The following is a 17633-nucleotide window of genomic DNA, read 5'->3' on the forward strand; positions in this document are numbered from 1 at the left end:
CTATGCACATCTACCTCTTCTGCTCCAGGTTTTCTAGGTTAGGGAGAGATTCTATATGAGATCAGACTGACTCTTGCTGTAACCTTGCTGTTTACCTGTTTTGTGTTTCAGCCACTCCTGTGTTTATGCAAAGTTCGGGATCAACTTCTTAGCGAGTTTCAGTTTAGACAGGTCTTGAATTAGACAGGACCTCTTGCAGCATTTCACTATTTTTTGCATCATCCGTTCTTCATTTATAAGAAAGTCCGGGTCCCTAAAGAACAGCAGTCTCACAGCTTGATGTTAGCACCTGCGTCCACTGGGCTGCGAGATGTACTGCACACATGACGCCTTGATTTTGAAGTGAAAAGGTCTTGGTCTCACGCGAAGCACAAAATCTGTTCCCACGCTCAACTAAATCTCTGTTTTCTTGGCAAATCTGGTGATTCTTTTTGAGTAATGGCATCTTTGTGCCAGCCTCTTGTTGTTTACAGCTCTTCGTTAGGTCGAGTGGGTCACCTTTGCTCTGTTCTTAGCTATTGAATCCTGCTGCTCTTTCAAGTCAATGATGGCCTCTCTGTGGCTTCTCCCACAAATATTTTTGTTCCAGCAGAGGGAGCTGAAGGACACTGTTTTTAGGCCAACAGTTCCCACACAAGGACATTACACGTTTTAGATATTGTGCTCTACCTAATTTATGTATAGGCTACATATTAATGCTAACGCTTGGAAAGCTCTTTAGTCCTTATTTTTATGGTATTTTTTTTTTTTGTTACAGCTATTTTGTTGCAGCTACATGCTTCATAAGGGTTTTCATTATTATAAAAAAGCTTTTGTTATGCTGGGATTATACTGCAGAAATACAACATAATGTACCATTTTGGATGAAAATTATTTACATTTATTTTACTGAATTTTTTTTATTTCTATTATAGTGTCACATTAAACTATTTTGAGAATTAGACCTAGGCCTTATTACAGTTATTAGAATTTTGATATGAGATTTATTTTTTTAAAAGACAAAAGTAAAATAACATTTGTTAATAACGTTTATTTACAAACAGTAGCTTATCTAATCTTTTTGTATTTTATTTGTATTTATTATATAATTTAGAAACGCTAACTGAGACTACTTAGGTCTAAGCTAAATGATTAAATGTAATGTAAAAATGGACAACAGCAAACACATATTTTATATATAAACACACACACACACACACACACACACACACACACACACACACATATATATATATATATATATATATATATATATATATACAACAATGAATTCTGTAATTTGTCGAGAAACGCTATTTTGTAGGACTTTTAAATATATTATGATTGTTATTGTATATAAATACTCTATACATTTAAAGCTACATAACATAATCAAAGCGGTAATGTAGTCATTTATATCATTTGATTCACTAATTTGTTTTATTAAAGCGATTATATTTTACAAGTTGTTTTTATATTTGGAGTGACTGCGGCTGGACGGAAAGCGGAAGTAGGAGTTCGTCAGCGCTTCCGGTGTGGCTGATGATGTTCGGTTGGCTTTCCTCAGCACTCATGACTGTCGCTTTGTGCTGTTCTCATGCTTATGGACTGTGTGTTTACCTGCAAATACGTTTAGGAAATCGACAGGTCACAGATGAGAGTTTTCTTTGAGGGTCTACCTGTAAGTACCGGCGTGCGGTGTTTCGCGATCATGAATTGAAATGATAATGCTCATAACAATGCGGTTTGCTGTGAGCGGCCCGTCAACAGAGGCCGAGCAGATATGAAATCAGCTGATGATCTCTGACAATCATCCGCACGTACTCTTCATCCTCCGTAATAAAGCGACGAAGAGCCGAGGAAGGCGCTTCAGTGTTTGACAGTATAAAGCTCAGCTGATTGAGCTGGAAAGCGCAGAGATAATATCCTAGCATGATGGTATCACCTGATAGTATTATTATTATTAATAATATTACTAGCGCTGAACCTACGTGAGATCTGCTATGTAGAAGGCGTGATTCTGAAGCAATAACGTTAATATAATTATGACTAACGAGTGTCAAGTTGCCATTGACTTTACTATCCGTCACCCAGGTTCAGTAGCAGCTCGGCTAACCGTTAGCACTGACACAACACAAATAACCGGTCAGACATGTCATTTCTTTATCAGCTGATTCTGACTCCAGTCATCCAAAACATAGACGATAGCCCTCACAAATCACGTAAAGATCGATTAAAAACGCGTCGTTCTTTAGTAAACCTGTATTAGCCGGCAGTGAACGCACTTTATCTGCGCAGATAGAGCTAATGACGAGAATGTGTGAGTGTCGTCATAAGGGCGTGCAATATTTATGGCGATCAAAGAAACGTTCAGAACTCATGTTACTATTGAACAGAAAACATTTGTGACCCTGGGCCATAAAACCAAGTCATCATAAGTATATATATATGCATGCATGTATGTATGTATATATATATATATATATATATATATATATATATATATATATATATATATATATGTATATATGTATGTATATAATATATATAATTTTTTTTTTTTTTTTTTTACAAATCTGGGATTTACACGCAATCTGAAAGCTGAATAAAGTTTTTCGTTGGTTTATGGTTTGTTAGGATAATGGGACAATATTTGGCTTGCATACAAGTTTGTAAATATGGAATCTGATGGTGAAAATATCGTAATATTGAGAAAAGTTGTCCAAATGAAATTCTTAGCTATGCATATTACAGATAAAAAATTAAATTTGGTATTTATGGTAGTAAATGTACAAAATAGCTTAATGAAACATGAACTTTGCTTAATATAATTGATTATTTTTGGCGTAAAAGAAAAAGCGATAATTTTGACCCATACAATGTTTTGCTGGCCATTGCTACGTACATATGCTGTGCTACCTGTGCTACTTAATACTGCTTTTGTGCTCCAGGGTCACGTTTAATGGCCACGTTGAATTGTGGGTAAAAAAAGTGAGTCAAATTATGACATCATCATTTAATTGAAAAATGAACTACAGCAGTGACCTTTAAAGCACCCCCAGAAATGTTATGTTGAATATTTTAACAGCACATTTGCATGTTAACGGTTTTCTAATGTTAATGTTCGCGTGATGTACAAGTAAACAGATAAAATACGTAATGTTTCATTATTTGTCTTTTTGATTTTCATCCAATGTCAGCTCTGGGACGATTAAACCCTGGTTCACGCTCACGCTGGGTTTATATTTAATGATGTCGGAACCGGCTATTGTTGGATTATGTCTTTTTTTAATACAGGCTAAGAGCTGCTAGCTGTACAAACTGTATCCCCGTGTGCTTTTGACGTTAAGGTAGCGATTGAACAATAAATGTTCAGTTTGTTATGTATTCAGTGAGCAGCGCGGCATTTCTGAGAAGAGAGATTTACAGTCATGTTGGAAACGTTGTGTATTTTGCATTTTACAAGCAGGTTTAACTGCTTTGGGTTTCCGTCGTTTTGATGTTAATTGTTTAGTGCCAATCAAATAGTATCGTTAAAGCGGCCTTATCGTGGCATACATCCCCTTTAAATGTATTTTTTTTTGTCAGTTTCTATCCTCTACCTGACTGTCTTTTGTCTAGTCTATTACCATGTGAGGTGAGCAACAATACTATCTCGCAGTTTGCAGTTTCCAGTGTAGTACTCTTTTGCACACCATTAATTGTTAAGGAAAGCCAGGCCATATTTAGACACCAGCTGCATTAATGCCACCATTATCATCATCTCCTTTTTGGAACATTAGCATCTGTCCTACTTCCTCCTCGGTGACATCGCTCATACCGACTCCACGCAATCTCCCACACAGAGCCGAGATTAATGACATTCCTCATGCTAATGCTTCATGCTAGTTCTGAAACCTCGGAGGCCCTCCTACTGGAAAGCACATACTGACTGAAAGTTTACTGCATACGGCACTGGGTAGAAATAATAGAATCGGAGCATTTGCATTATTTGAATTATCATCTAGTTAGTCGTGGTTTTTATTATTCGAACGCAAAATAAATTCACACATTCATATGTAATGCGGGAATTCCTAATATCGTTTGTAAGCAAAATCTTTTTTTCATTATTATGTTTAGCTGAAGTGTCCCTTAAAAGTTTTTGTTAATAAGTCAGTCAGTAGTTTGCATGTTTACAGTTATGTGAGATAAATTAATATCCTGACCTTTTTATTTTATCTTTGTGTGTTTTATTTAGATTTTTGATTTATTTTAAAATGGTTTGATTAAATGTTACTTTTTTGTTTATTTATTAGTTATCAGCTTACCGATTTTGTTTAATGAACTTTGTATGTTTGTTTTAATATAAATATATATGAGTATATAATATACAATATTACCCTGATTATAAATCAGGGTGGTAAAGTACAGTAAAATACAATAAATCAAAAATGGTCTAATTATATCATTTAAAATGTGCCATTGTTACTAATTTACGGATTTTGTCTCGCAATTTGTAAATCATTCGTTTTTATTTGTAAGTAATCGACCCAAATGTTTGTTTGTTTGTTTATTAACTGCAAAATTTCGTGTAGTAAGAAAAAAACATGTGGTTAGCCAAAAAAAATGTTATCTGCTCGTTTGTTTTTTTGAGACACCCCCAACAAAGATCATATAGACATTACATTATTGTAACAGATGAGAAAATAATGGGATAAATGAATGTTTTGACAGTTTTCGTCTTTTTCCTGCAGGTTGCCAGATCTTGTTGAGGGTTGTGTGCTGGTTAATGTATAGAGGAAAAAGGGTGAAACTTGAAGACGAAACTGAAGGTAGTTGGAAAAGGTATAGGATCGTTTTCTTGACATTATTCCGATTGTTATAAATCAGTTGGCTCTCGAATGTCAGGCTGATGAATCGCCTTTGTTCAGTTTTGCAGCTGTCAGAATGACCGCAGTAGATGAAATCTCAGACAGCACGGAGGTTGTGGAAATGGATGACGTCCCTTCCCAGTTTTTCGTGGAGAAGCACTCATGGGACGGCTTGCGTGACATCATTCACGGCAGCCGGAAATACTCGGGAATGATCATTAACAAGGCTCCCCATGACTTCCAGTTTGTTCAGAAGCACGATGAGTCCGGCCCTCACTCGCACCGGCTTTACTACCTTGGTACCGTTTTCACACAGTCAACCATACGCTTGAATCAACAAATGCCTCATTTCCTCATTTCTAGAATTAAAAAACAAATGGTTATGTTTTTAAGCCTGTACATTGTAAAATAATAAAACACCACATGACATTTTACAACCTGAACCAGTCAGATTGTCTGATGCATTGATTTAGACATGAGGGCGTGCAGAGGGAATTTTTACGGTATCGTTTCCTGTTTTGTTTTGTCCACCTCAAGATTCTGCATTTTGGTTGGACCTCATGACTTTCTGATCATACTTGACCGAATTTTTTGGCCAAAGCTGCATTATTTAAATATAAATACAGTAAGAAAAGGCATATTCTGCATCTGAAATATTATAATTATATACAATTACAATTTAAAAAGTTTTCAGTTTTAATGTATTTTAAAAGTTAATATATTTATGCTTTTGTGTTATGTGACCCATATGGTTTATGGAACCATATAAAATTTTTTTACATTTTTACTGTCATTTTTGTAAGTTTTTTTTTTTTTTTTTTTTTTTACTCTGTTAATTATAATTATTATTGTAAAATTTAATACTAAAATTATGGTGAACAACTTAAAAAAAACGTGTTTTTTAATGAGATTTTTTCCCTTTTATTATAGTATAAAATGATTTGTAAGAGCCAGGTTTTGCAGGTCTCTAATTTCTGTTGTTTCGACAAATAGGAATGCCGTACGGGAGCAGAGAAAACTCATTATTGTACTCTGAAATCCCAAAGAAAATACGGAAAGAAGCCCTTCTGGTGTTATCATGGAAACAGATGTTAGATCACTTTCAGGTATTTTTTTCATGTTTTGTTCTGTTCCGTTAACAGCAGCAAAAACGCAAAACAAATAAACAAAAGCACATGAGCGATTATAACATTACTTTTATTAATATTTGTGTTCATCCTATAGGCGACTCCACATCATGGCGTGTATTCCCGTGAGGAGGAGCTTCTCCGTGAGAGGAAGCGTCTGGGGGTCTTCGGCATCACGTCCTATGACTATCACGCACAAAGCGGCCTTTTCCTCTTCCAAGCAAGCAACAGCCTTTTCTATTGCCGCGATGGCGGCCATAACGGCTTCATTGTGAGTCTAGATGTTTTTTTCAGCGGAGCTCTGTTTGATATTTCTTGGAAAGCTGCGAGTCCCCATGCCTGAAAGTCATGTGATGTTTAGCAGGCCGCCCCAATGAAGCCAATGGAAATCAAGACTCAGTGCTCAGGGATTCGCATGGACCCCAAGATCTCGCCTGGTGATCCCAGTTTCATTGCCTTCATAAATAATAACGACCTGTGGGTGACGAATATTGAAACCGGAGAGGAGCAAAGACTTACTTTCTGTCATAAAGGTTTGTTGATCTGTTGGTATACAGGAGCAGTTATAGTGTTCGCTGTAGGTTATATTTTGGGTTGTTTTCAGACAGTAAAAGATATAGGTGACTTTTTTTAGATTTTTTTAGCTAAAACTGTGGTCCTTGGTAGATTAAAAATTCAGGTTTGCAAATATGTTTCGATTAGTACCCAGGTGAATAGACTTTTCTGAAATGTGATGTTTCTACTACCCTTGGACAGGATTGAATAATGTCAAGGAAGACCCAAAGTCTGCTGGTGTTGCAACCTTTGTGATCCAGGAGGAGTTTGATCGCTTCACGGGATATTGGTGGTCTCCAGCTGCTCCTGAAGGTATGTGGGACACCTAAAGCGGAGTCTTTTTGACATGAAGGCCCCCGCTGGTCTTTTTTTTTTATATATATATACATTTGGCAATGCATCTTCCACCTGCTGTGTACCCGTACATCATTCTGTTCTTGTTTGCTTGCAGATGCAGATGGAGGCAGAACGCTCCAGCTGCTGTACGAGGAGGTGGATGAGTCAGAAGTAGAGATTATTCATGTGCCCTCGCCAGCTTTGGAGGAGCGCAAGGCAGATGTGTACAGATATCCTCGCACCGGTAATCACAAACCCCCATTGAAACAACACAAAAATACGCTTGTATGCAAATGAATAACCACACTGAAATGCAGATTAAATACAGTTTCTGCGCTGTTTGAGCGCAGTCGTGAGCTCGGCATCTGACTGACTTGTGCAAAAGCCAGTAGACATATTGCATAAAAGTCTAAAGTTATTAGGATGAATCAAAATAACAGAATAGATGAAGGAACTCCCAGCACTGTCCATCTCCTTTTAACGTCCCTTAGTAGTACTTAGTCATTACCAGGATCATTAAGTGGCATAAATATGAACCGTGTTTCCATGTATTATTAATATTACAGCTCTTTCTTTGCATCATTTTGTATATTAGCAATATTTTGTCAATGCAGTTGTGCTAAATGTTATGCTAATAACCCCCTCTCGATGCTTTTAGGAAGCAAGAACCCTCAAATTAGCCTGAAATTAGTAGAGATTCGGACCGATCCACAGGGCAAGGTAGGTGTCTGTGTCTGGCCTCACTTTTTGTTTCCTCCTTTATGCCTTGTTGAAAGTCTTTATTATAATCTCTCATCTTTTTGTAGATTATTAGCACACAAAACAAGGAGCTCGTTCTCCCGTTCACCACGCTTTTTCCTGGGGTCGAATACATTGCGAGAGCTGGATGGACAAAAGATGGTAAATTGTAAGTAACGAGCACTTGCTTTTAAGAAATGCACTCTCAAGTCTATTCACTCTTTTGTGTTCCTATGAAAGGAACAGTGTGCAACATAAAATTACCAACTATCTGCATAAGTTTAAAATTAGATTTTTATTTCATCTAGTTTTCTCTTTTTAACCGATGTACTAAAATAATAAAAAGCTTGCTATGTGCACTGTACTAATAACTGAGACTTGGTCTGATTACTTCTACTTTGAATAAAAGCGTCTGCTAAATGTAAAAACTGTCGTATTTAACAACACAGCAAATGCAATAAAACTGTAAATACGATTTAAGTGGACAATGTAATGTGAATAAATAAAAATGTTAATGCCCACGCTTAAATGCGTCTCTTCCCAGTGCTTGGGCGGTGTTGCTAGACCGCAGTCAACAGAAGCTGCAGTTAGTGCTGTTACCGCCCGCGCTCTTCATACCTGTGAGCGTGGATGATCCGCAGTGGGAGGAGCATGTGGAAGCCATGCCCGAGGGAGTCCAGCCCTTCATCATCTACGAGGAGGTCACCGACATCTGGATCAATGTGAGTATAAACATAACACCGCGGTCACTGACCGAAGCAAAAACACGAACCGCAGGGCTATCGGCAGATTTTGCACGTCTATGAAAGACGTCAAAACCATACCAATAATAGAGATAAATAGAGACCAGATCAATTTATTACACGTTTAGTTGCCACATTACCGTTCAATCAGTAAAACTGAAAGAATGAATGCTTTTATTGACCTTACTCTCCAGCAAAACAAGCACGTCACCGTCATTCGAATAGTCTTTGAACTTTGAAGTAATTTAGCTAATAAAGGGGATTTATGTACTGTAGAGTTAATGAAAGTTATTGGTAGCACTGTAATGTTTTAAGGAAATGTATTTACGAATGTCACTAATAAGCGAAGATGAGCTGTTTATTCATAAATTAATATCACCACTGTGGAAATACAACCAGAAGACGGCACTAAAAAGGGGAAGGGCTACATAAAGTCAGTTTGTTTTGGGACATTTTGACATTGATTCTCTTCTTATTCCTAATAGGTCCATGATATCTTCTATCCTTTCGTTCAAACAACTAATGACAAGATCTCCTTCCTGTGGGTGAACGAATCACAAACAGGCTTCTGCCATTTGTACAGAATAACCAGTCTTTTTCAGCCGGGCTGCCAGCAGTGGTCCAGAGAATACAGTCCAGCAGAAGGTCAGAAGCTTGAGCTTGAACATAATTATATATATATATATTTTTTTTTTTGCATTTGCAATCATTTCAATTCACATTTTTTAATTAGTGACTTTAACATTAAAAAGTGTCATTTTGTTCATATTAATGTTTCTAACTATCGCCTCTGCCTAAAACTGTAGCCTTGTAATATTGATGATGATCTTTTTATTGTGTAGATGATTTCAAATGCCAGATAGAGGAGGAGGTGGCTTTAACGAATGGAGAGTGGGAGGTCTTGGCCAGACACGGCTCAAAGGTTTTATTCAGTAACATTAAAATGCAAATGTCTCCCATAGATTCCCATGTGGTTCGTAACAGTTTGCCTTCATCATCTTTTTTTTTTTTTGCAGATCTGGGTCAATGAAGAAACCAAACTGGTGTTTTTCCAGGGCACAAAAGATACTCCACTTGAGCACCATCTGTATGTAGTGAGCTACGAATCTCCTGGAGAAATTGTCAGACTTACTAAGCCGGGATTCTCTCACAGCTGCTCTGTTAGCCAGGTGTGTGTGTGTGTGTGTGTGTGTGTGTGTGTGTGTGTGTGTGTGTGTTTGTGAGAGAGAGAGAGACACTGTAAAGCCCTGTTCACTCTAAATACACAAAAACTGCTCTTTTTTTTTCTTTTACAAAAAAAGGCTGATGCTAATTTTCGGCTGGCCAAGAATCCCACAAAAAATTTATAATTCTAAATTCTAAACTTTTTTTTTTTTTCCCTAAAATTGCACAAACATTAGTTTGTGCACCATGAACAGACATGTTATTTAATTAATTAATTAAAAAAGGTGGTTATTAAAGAACATACACAGAACTAGATGTTACAGTCCCTGCAGTGCAATTGTAGCATTTATACTAACAATCAAAATTTGTAATTTTTGTTTTTGTAAGAATATTTTTGTCCTGATGAAAGCTGCATTTAGTTGATCGAAAAGTAAAAAAATAAGTGCAATACTAAAGTAAATACAAAGCGGTATTTTTTATATTATAATTTATTATAATTATTTTTAATTAAATTGCATTATTTCCAAGCGTCATAACTTCCAGAGTTATTTTTTAGCCTAATTTTTATTTGCTCCCACACACAAAATTATGAAACTGCAAAAACAGTTTAAACATTAATAATACAATTAAATATTTCTCGAGCATAAAATCAGCATACTATAATGATTTCTGAAGGATTCAGATTGCCCATTACAGGGAAAAAAAAATATTCCAGTGTACAGTGTTTTCTACTGTTTTTCATCAAATAATTGCAATATATAATTTGCAAATGCTAAATAAATTAGGGAACATCCTTCAAAAGCATTAAAAGTCCTAATTATCCCAAATGTTGGCCAAGTAGTGTATAGTACAAGAACTGTGTGAACCAAGCAAGCGTGACAGGCCTTTGCAGTCGTCCTCATCACTCTTTGCTTTCAGCATTGATCTGATTTGAATGCATTCTCTGACTCCGTTTCTTCTGTTTCATTGTAGAACTTTGACATGTTTATTAGCCACTACAGTAACGTGAGCACGCCTCCGTGTGTTCACGTCTACAAACTGATGGGTTCTGACAGTGACCCCCTCCATAAAGAGCCAGAGTTCTGGGCGAGCATGATGGAGGCTACAGGTGAGCTCAGGCTGATGTTACACAGCAATAGGAGACAATAACAGATGGTCTGAAAACATGTCTGCTTGTGCTGTGCAGGTTGCCCGGCTGATTATGTCCCTCCTGAGATATTCAGCTTCCCTGCCAGTTCTGGTTTTCGTCTCTATGGAATGCTGTACAAACCTCACAACCTGAAACCAGGCAAAAAACATCCCACAATCCTGTTTGTGTACGGCGGTCCACAGGTGGGTTGGTTTGAAAAGTGATTTCTGATGTCCATTATATGTGACCCTGGACCACAAAAGGGTCATAGGGTACATTTTTGAAAATTTAGATTTATATATCCCAAAACTTATTAAATACGTTTCCTTTGTATGGTTGATTAGGATAATACGACAATATTTAGCTAAGATACAACTATTTAAAAATGTGGAATGTGGGGTCCATTTTTAAAGCTCTCTAAATCAAGTTCTTAGCATAGCATGTTAATAATCAAAAATTAAGTTTTGATGTATTTTAGTGCTGTCAAATAATTAATTGATTAATCTAATCCAAAATAAATGTTTTTGTTTACATAATGTATGTATTTTTACTGTGTACGTTTATGTATATATACACATTTGTATGTATTATATATTTTTTATAATCTATGAATATAAATATAGACGTAAACATAAATAATAGTAAATGTACATAACACACACGCATATTATGCAAACAAAAAAAATGGGATATTATTCACCAAAAGTAATCGTTTGACAGCACTAATATTTTTTACATTAGGAAATGTACAAAATATCTTAATGGAACCTGATTTTTTTGTACTAAATATCCTTATGATTTTGGCAAGTTATTAAGGCCTGTCCACACCAAATATTTGACTAGTAAAGAGTCCCTTGTAAATATAACACAAATGATTTAATAACTAGACATAAATACCATACCCATGTTCAGCTTTAAAATGTATAATTTCATTTGATTTGTATCAGTGGCTTGTATCTTACTGGTTGCTTGGCTTTTTTCCCTCATTTGGGCTTTTAACATGTTTTGATTTTTTTTGGTTTTTAGGTGCAGTTAGTGAATAACTCTTACAAGGGTGTGAAGTATCTGCGTCTCAACACACTGGCGTCTCTGGGTTATGCTGTGGTGGTCATTGACGGAAGAGGGTCGTGCCAAAGGGGCCTGAAGTTTGAGGGGGCACTTAAAAACAAAATGGTAACTAAAACTTAGTCTAGTTTTTACGTAACCAGCAGTCTGGTCAACATTGCAACAAATTCTAACAAAAAAAAGAAAGACCCGCCCACTCTGGCCCACCTCAGCCCTAATATCATAGCTGTAATTCTCCACCTCTCACCAACATTAAAGCAGCACATCTGTGCCACATTTGTAGTAGAAATCACACAGATGTGCAGCGTGCATCACGTGGACCGTGATCTGTTGAGTGAGAGCCTTGTGTGAACCTGACATTCTAAGCGGTCTCACATTTAACACATTATCACCTGTTTTTCAAAGGTCAGCCTCTGAGATTTGAAAACGGGTCGCGTGAACGCTTTATATAGATGCAAATATGATCACGCTGCAATTTAAGGTGTCCGAATGATCGGTCTTGAAATGTTAAGGTGTTAAAATGACCACTGAGTGACGGCTCGCACTGACACATGATCCCACGTGTAACTCTCAGTCAGAGACCGAATTAGACACCAACTCCGATTCATATCACTGTTTATTGAAGGTCGCTTGTGTGAGTTTGTGTAATGGCATTGGCACATGATTAATTTGATGGCAGTTTACAAATGATGCAAATGATTATTACGGGAACTTTTTTATGATTTGTCTTGAAATGGTAAGGTTCAGTTGGTTCTGGATGAATACTAGGTGGTTGCTTGCTGGCAAGGACTGTATGCCGTTTTTGAAAAAAAAAGTATTTTACACGGTTGAAGGAAAAGATCATTAAATGCAGCATGCCAGACTAAAATAAAGCATTAAGCAGGATGGAGAGTACTGTTCTCTTTATATTGCTCTTCTGTCCTCCTCAACCTCAGGGGCAGGTGGAGATTGAAGATCAGGTGGAGGGACTTCAGTATGTAGCAGAGAAGTACAAGTTCATAGACATGAGTCGAGTTGCCATCCATGGTTGGTCTTACGGAGGATTCCTGTCTCTTATGGGCCTCATTCACAGGCCAAACATCTTCAAGGTGAGATCTGCGTCTTAATTCATCTGAAAATAAAACTTCTTGTCAGTTTTCAGGTTTTGTTAATCTACCCCTCAACCCCACTCGTGCGTGTTTATAAAACCTGCTTTAACCAGCAGGTGGCGTCTCCAATGCACCTTACTAGAGATTGAATTACTGAATTTTGATTTGCTAAAATACTAGTTTTATTATATTTTTGGAATTGCCAAAAAAGAAGTGTAAGCAGTACCTTAGTTCTAAACTTTGCACCTAAAATCAGTAGCTATAGATTTATTCTCATCATGCGTTAAGCAAGCATTCTGTGCTCCAGGTGGCCATAGCTGGAGCTCCTGTGACGGTGTGGATGGCATACGATACTGGTTACACCGAACGTTACATGGACGTGCCTGAAAATAACCAGCAGGGATATGAGGCGGGCTCTGTCGCCCTGCACGTCGACAAACTTCCCAACGAGTGAGTTACTGCGGCTCAGGCCAGAGACAATGTGTGCTTCAGCCTGATTTTTTGTGTTCTTAGTAAGCAACATCATTTAGTCAATTTCTCCTTGCCTTAAAAACGACATAGTCCATCCAACGTCAGTTATATATATATATATATATATATATATATATATATATATATATATATATATATATATATATATATATATATATATATATTTAAAAATATATTTTAAATTGAATCTTGTTGAACCTATTATTTATAAAAAAAAATCATATAAAATAAAATAAATAAAATAAAAATCATCAAAAAAAAAAAAAAAGAATCATCAGGCTCATATAATATGACCTATTTCTGACCCTGAAGCATAAAACTAAGTGACATTGGTATATATGTAGAAATAACCAAAAATACATTGTATGGGTTGTATCTTAAGTAAAGATAATGCTCCATGATGAAGATATTTTGTAAACTTAATTTTTGATGAATAATATTGCCTTGCTAAGAACTTGATTTGAAAAACTTTAAAGGCAATTTCGATTTTTTTCCTTTGGCCTCAGATTCCAGATTTTCTAATAGTTGTATCTCTGCCAAATATTGTCCTGTTGTCCTAACAAAACATACGTCAATGGAAAACCCATTTATTTAGCTTTTTGTAAATCTAAATTTCAACAAAATTTACTCTGATGACAGGCTTTGTGGTCCAGGGTCACATATGAGAATACGAAGTTCTTATTTGGGAGGAAACGCCTCAGTTTTATTAGGGTAAAGTTAGAAAAACATGCAGTGTGGTGTAAATGTTATTTATATGGTCAGAAATTAATATAAAATTCAGATGTGAATCGATTCTAATTGTAAGTTTGTAAATCAATTAAATCTTTATAGCAGTTTGGCAGACCATTAATGTTTGATTGACGACAATTTAGAGGCTGTATTGGTTTAAGAGACCCTCTCAAGTTTCTCAGTTATAACTTTTTTTTTTTTTTTTTCTCTCCAAGGCCAAACCGATTACTTATTTTACATGGGTTCCTTGATGAAAACGTGCACTTTTTCCACACCAACTTCCTGGTTTCTCAACTCATCCGTGCAGGAAAGCCATATCAGCTACAGGTTTGAAAACTTATAAGCTTGATGTGTTTTTTTGGTAACGCTTTGCATTATAAAAGTAGTTTTAATGCATTAAGTATGCCTTGTATTGCATTGTACAATCTCTTCAATAACTGTAAACAGTTAATACATCATAACTTGTCGATCTATAGTTACACTATCCACTTTGCATTATTTACGAGTTATTACGACAAATGAATAATTATAATGCATGCTCTTTAACAACCTTTTATAATGCATTATACACGAAGGCTTGAAATAAAACTCTTCCTTAACCTCTCTGTAGATCTACCCCAATGAGAGGCACAGCATCCGCTGTCCCGAGTCCGGAGAGCACTACGAGATCATGCTACTGTACTTCCTCCAGCAGCACCTCTGATGAGCGCCTTCTCCATTCCCAGCCTCCTCTTCTTCCTTCAGCAGCAATGACGGCCCTCACCGGTTCCCCAACCCGCCTTTTGCTTTCTCGCACTCTTTCTGGAAGGAGTGTCTCCGCCGCAGCCAGAAACAGACTCGTCCCCCGAACTTCATGTCATTTTGTGCATGTCAGCACACTTTTAACAGAAAGGACACATCCGAGAACGGAGAAGAAACCCAGTAGCTCATTAACCTCATGAAATAAATTTTGGATCATGTGCCACATCTATGTAATGTTTCCTTTCTGGCTCCCTTTGAAACACTGATTATGTTGCCAAATGTGTCTTTATTTTTTAAATTTGTAGTTAGTGGCTTATCAGAACACAGAGACTGGATTTCTACACGTACAGAAATGCTCTTGCTGCCCCCTCTGCTCATTTAACTTAAGCTTTTTCAGTTCTATGAATGCAGTCGTGTTTCGGTCCAACATGAATTACAGCGTCACTGTTAGCCGCGGTCCTGTGGCTCTCACGTAAGGACACCTCACACTACTACCTGCAGTTCATATTTTAAGTGTGTATTATTAAAGGAACATATTTTTTATGAAGTTGTAGTCGTTTGTCTTTCACCTTTGCTGTTTTAGTCAAAGTAGAATATTCCTTTCACTTAGGTTTAGGGCTGGGCAATACGTCGCACGAGAGCCGTAGATCACTAAAAACCCGATACTACGTAGCTTTTCAGTAATATATGGCTGTGCGTTATTGACCCTCCATTTAAAAAAAACATGGAGATTTACCGTTAATTAAAGAACCGGCTTTAGTCAACAGATGCGCATAAATACATTGCGCTATATATTGCCCAGCCATAAGACGGCATGAAATAAGCCATATATGATGCAGACTCAAAATGACCATTTACTGAGGGTGGGGGATGATTTTATCCAATGGGAATTGAAGTCATGTTACGTTTATTTATATAGTGCAATGCAGATGCAAAGCATAATAAACCAGAAAATAAACCTTCAAAAATAGTTAACGTTGCAAAGGTCACAAATTATGAAGCTGTACCGTAAGAGTGGCTGATTAGAGCTGCAGCTGAACTCTGAAAAGCCTTGGCACGCACAGAGCAGCCGGTATACCCCACCAAGACTATGTTTCTGATAAAAGCATACAGATTGGCGTTCCTTAATGTTTTCTCGAGAAGCAGAGCTCTTCAGTGGTGGGCTCAAACTCAGTTCCTGGAGGGCCACAGCTTTGCAGATTAGCTCCAGCCGTCTCCAAATCACACCTGCTTGGAAGTTTCTAGTCATACTAAAGAGCTTGATTAGCTGGATCAGGTGTTTGATTAGGATTTGAGTTTAAGACCAATGAATTTCTGCTAATATCAGATACCACAGCACACGTTCAGAGGTCTTGTGGAGTCTATCAGCACTATTTCCCATGGTATTTCCCTTGCAAAGGTGTTAGCCAGTCATAACAGAGCACATTTATCAAGTCCTAGAGATACCGGAGGCGGCAAGAACAGCTTGTTTTAGGATTAGACAGATAGAGAAAGTTGGAAGAACAACAAGAAAAACTTTGCACGTCTTGGACCTCTTAATTTTCAAAATGATTCAAAAGTTACCCACAACCTACTACATGCCTTACACTTAAACGATACAGTGTCATAGAAGAATCATTTTTGGTTCCAAAAAGAACCATCTCTTTCTTACCTTTTCATAATTTGAAGAGCCTTCCTTCTCCACCAAGAACCTTTTTTGAGACAGAAAGGTTCTTTATGGAACAGTATAGACAAAATTTCATTAAATTTATTGGTAAATTTACATCATTAAACTCCACCAAGATGCATATTTAACTCAGTTTGGGCTTTTGAATATAACCAGTGTTTTTTTTTTCTTTTTTTGAGGACGAGTTCCAGCTATATGAGCCATAAAAGCCGGATGCATCAAATATGATACTCAAAAAACAACAATTTGATTTGTAAGGCTTTGCAGGGTTTTGTTCATGAAAACATGCATTTCAAACACTAATGGCCTTTTTTTAATTTGTTGTTTATTTATTTGTCCTTAAAAAATGGGAGAATATGGTTTTAGTTGTAGTGCTGCCTTGGAAATAATTTTTTTGCAGCGATACTGATCTCATGGTTGTGAACATCAACTATAGTTTAGAAGACAAACCTATGTCTTGCCAGAGGCTTTAGACTTTAGAAACTCGGGTTTTCATGTTAAAACACCATTGTCTTCTTAATAAAGTTTATAGCATCGGTTTGAGTTCAGAGAAAGCTGCTTTCATTGCAGAACATTTTAAAGACTGAGTCACTCTGTACGGTGGCTAAACAAGTCCTTCAGAGCCCAATGGTGTAATGGTGATGATACCATGCAGATTATTGGTTGAGGTAATGATTATCTTCAGTACAGTAGAAATAGACTGTGGTCCGGCCTGAGACCATGAGCTTAGACCAGATCCAAGGCCACGTTTAGGTGCATCAGCTATGCCAAGAGGACACAGCATCTATCATGAAATGTATCTTTTAGCTCTAAATAACTACTCTTGAAGTCTGTAAAGCAACAGAACCCGTTATTACCACTATATTGCTTTATACTACTTCAGTGACCAAATATATGCAATTTGACTGAGCTGAAGGTGGGTAGAATCTCTTGACAGCAAAGGGAGTGCATTTAGATTTTCCCATTTTCTCATGTTTTAATACGACTTAAGCCTTTTTAAAAGGGCGCTTATGAAAATAGTGTACTTTGAAGTAAATATAAATGTTTCACACTTCATTGCATGTTATTTACATTTACATTTATTAAACTTGCAACTATTTTGTTTTAACAACGCATCTTTTTATGTAATTACGCCAATATATTATGAAATGTGGTTAAACTGCAGAATACTGAAACATTTACAGTAAATTGAAAAACTATTGAAACTTCCGTCATCTATTTGTAATTACAC

General features: G+C 36.8%; 1 protein-coding gene across 3 annotated transcripts; it reads left to right on the top strand.

The window, feature by feature from the left end:
* Nucleotides 1-1503: 1503 nt before the first annotated feature.
* On the top strand, nt 1504-15279 carry dpp9 (dipeptidyl-peptidase 9). 3 transcript variants are annotated; one of them, XM_043247315.1, is made up of 21 exons: nt 1504-1660; nt 4713-4803; nt 4890-5128; nt 5823-5935; nt 6054-6227; nt 6318-6489; nt 6713-6823; nt 6963-7091; nt 7506-7567; nt 7654-7754; nt 8130-8307; nt 8814-8973; nt 9171-9250; nt 9345-9497; nt 10465-10600; nt 10679-10824; nt 11648-11794; nt 12622-12774; nt 13082-13224; nt 14211-14322; nt 14606-15279. In XM_043247315.1, the coding sequence occupies exons 2-21, from the start codon at nt 4748-4750 to the stop codon at nt 14696-14698; spliced, it is 2658 nt and encodes an 885-aa protein (XP_043103250.1). In that variant the 5' UTR covers nt 1504-1660; nt 4713-4747; the 3' UTR covers nt 14699-15279. The 3 variants fall into 3 exon arrangements, with proteins under 3 accessions (XP_043103250.1, XP_043103251.1, XP_043103252.1); XM_043247316.1 differs by having other exon boundaries at nt 6321-6489; XM_043247317.1 differs by lacking the exon at nt 1504-1660 and having other exon boundaries at nt 4713-4790.
* Nucleotides 15280-17633: the final 2354 nt, after the last annotated feature.

This window comes from Puntigrus tetrazona, chromosome 8 (genome assembly GCF_018831695.1).
Source record: "Puntigrus tetrazona isolate hp1 chromosome 8, ASM1883169v1, whole genome shotgun sequence".
NCBI classification, from domain to species: Eukaryota; Metazoa; Chordata; class Actinopteri; order Cypriniformes; family Cyprinidae; genus Puntigrus; species Puntigrus tetrazona.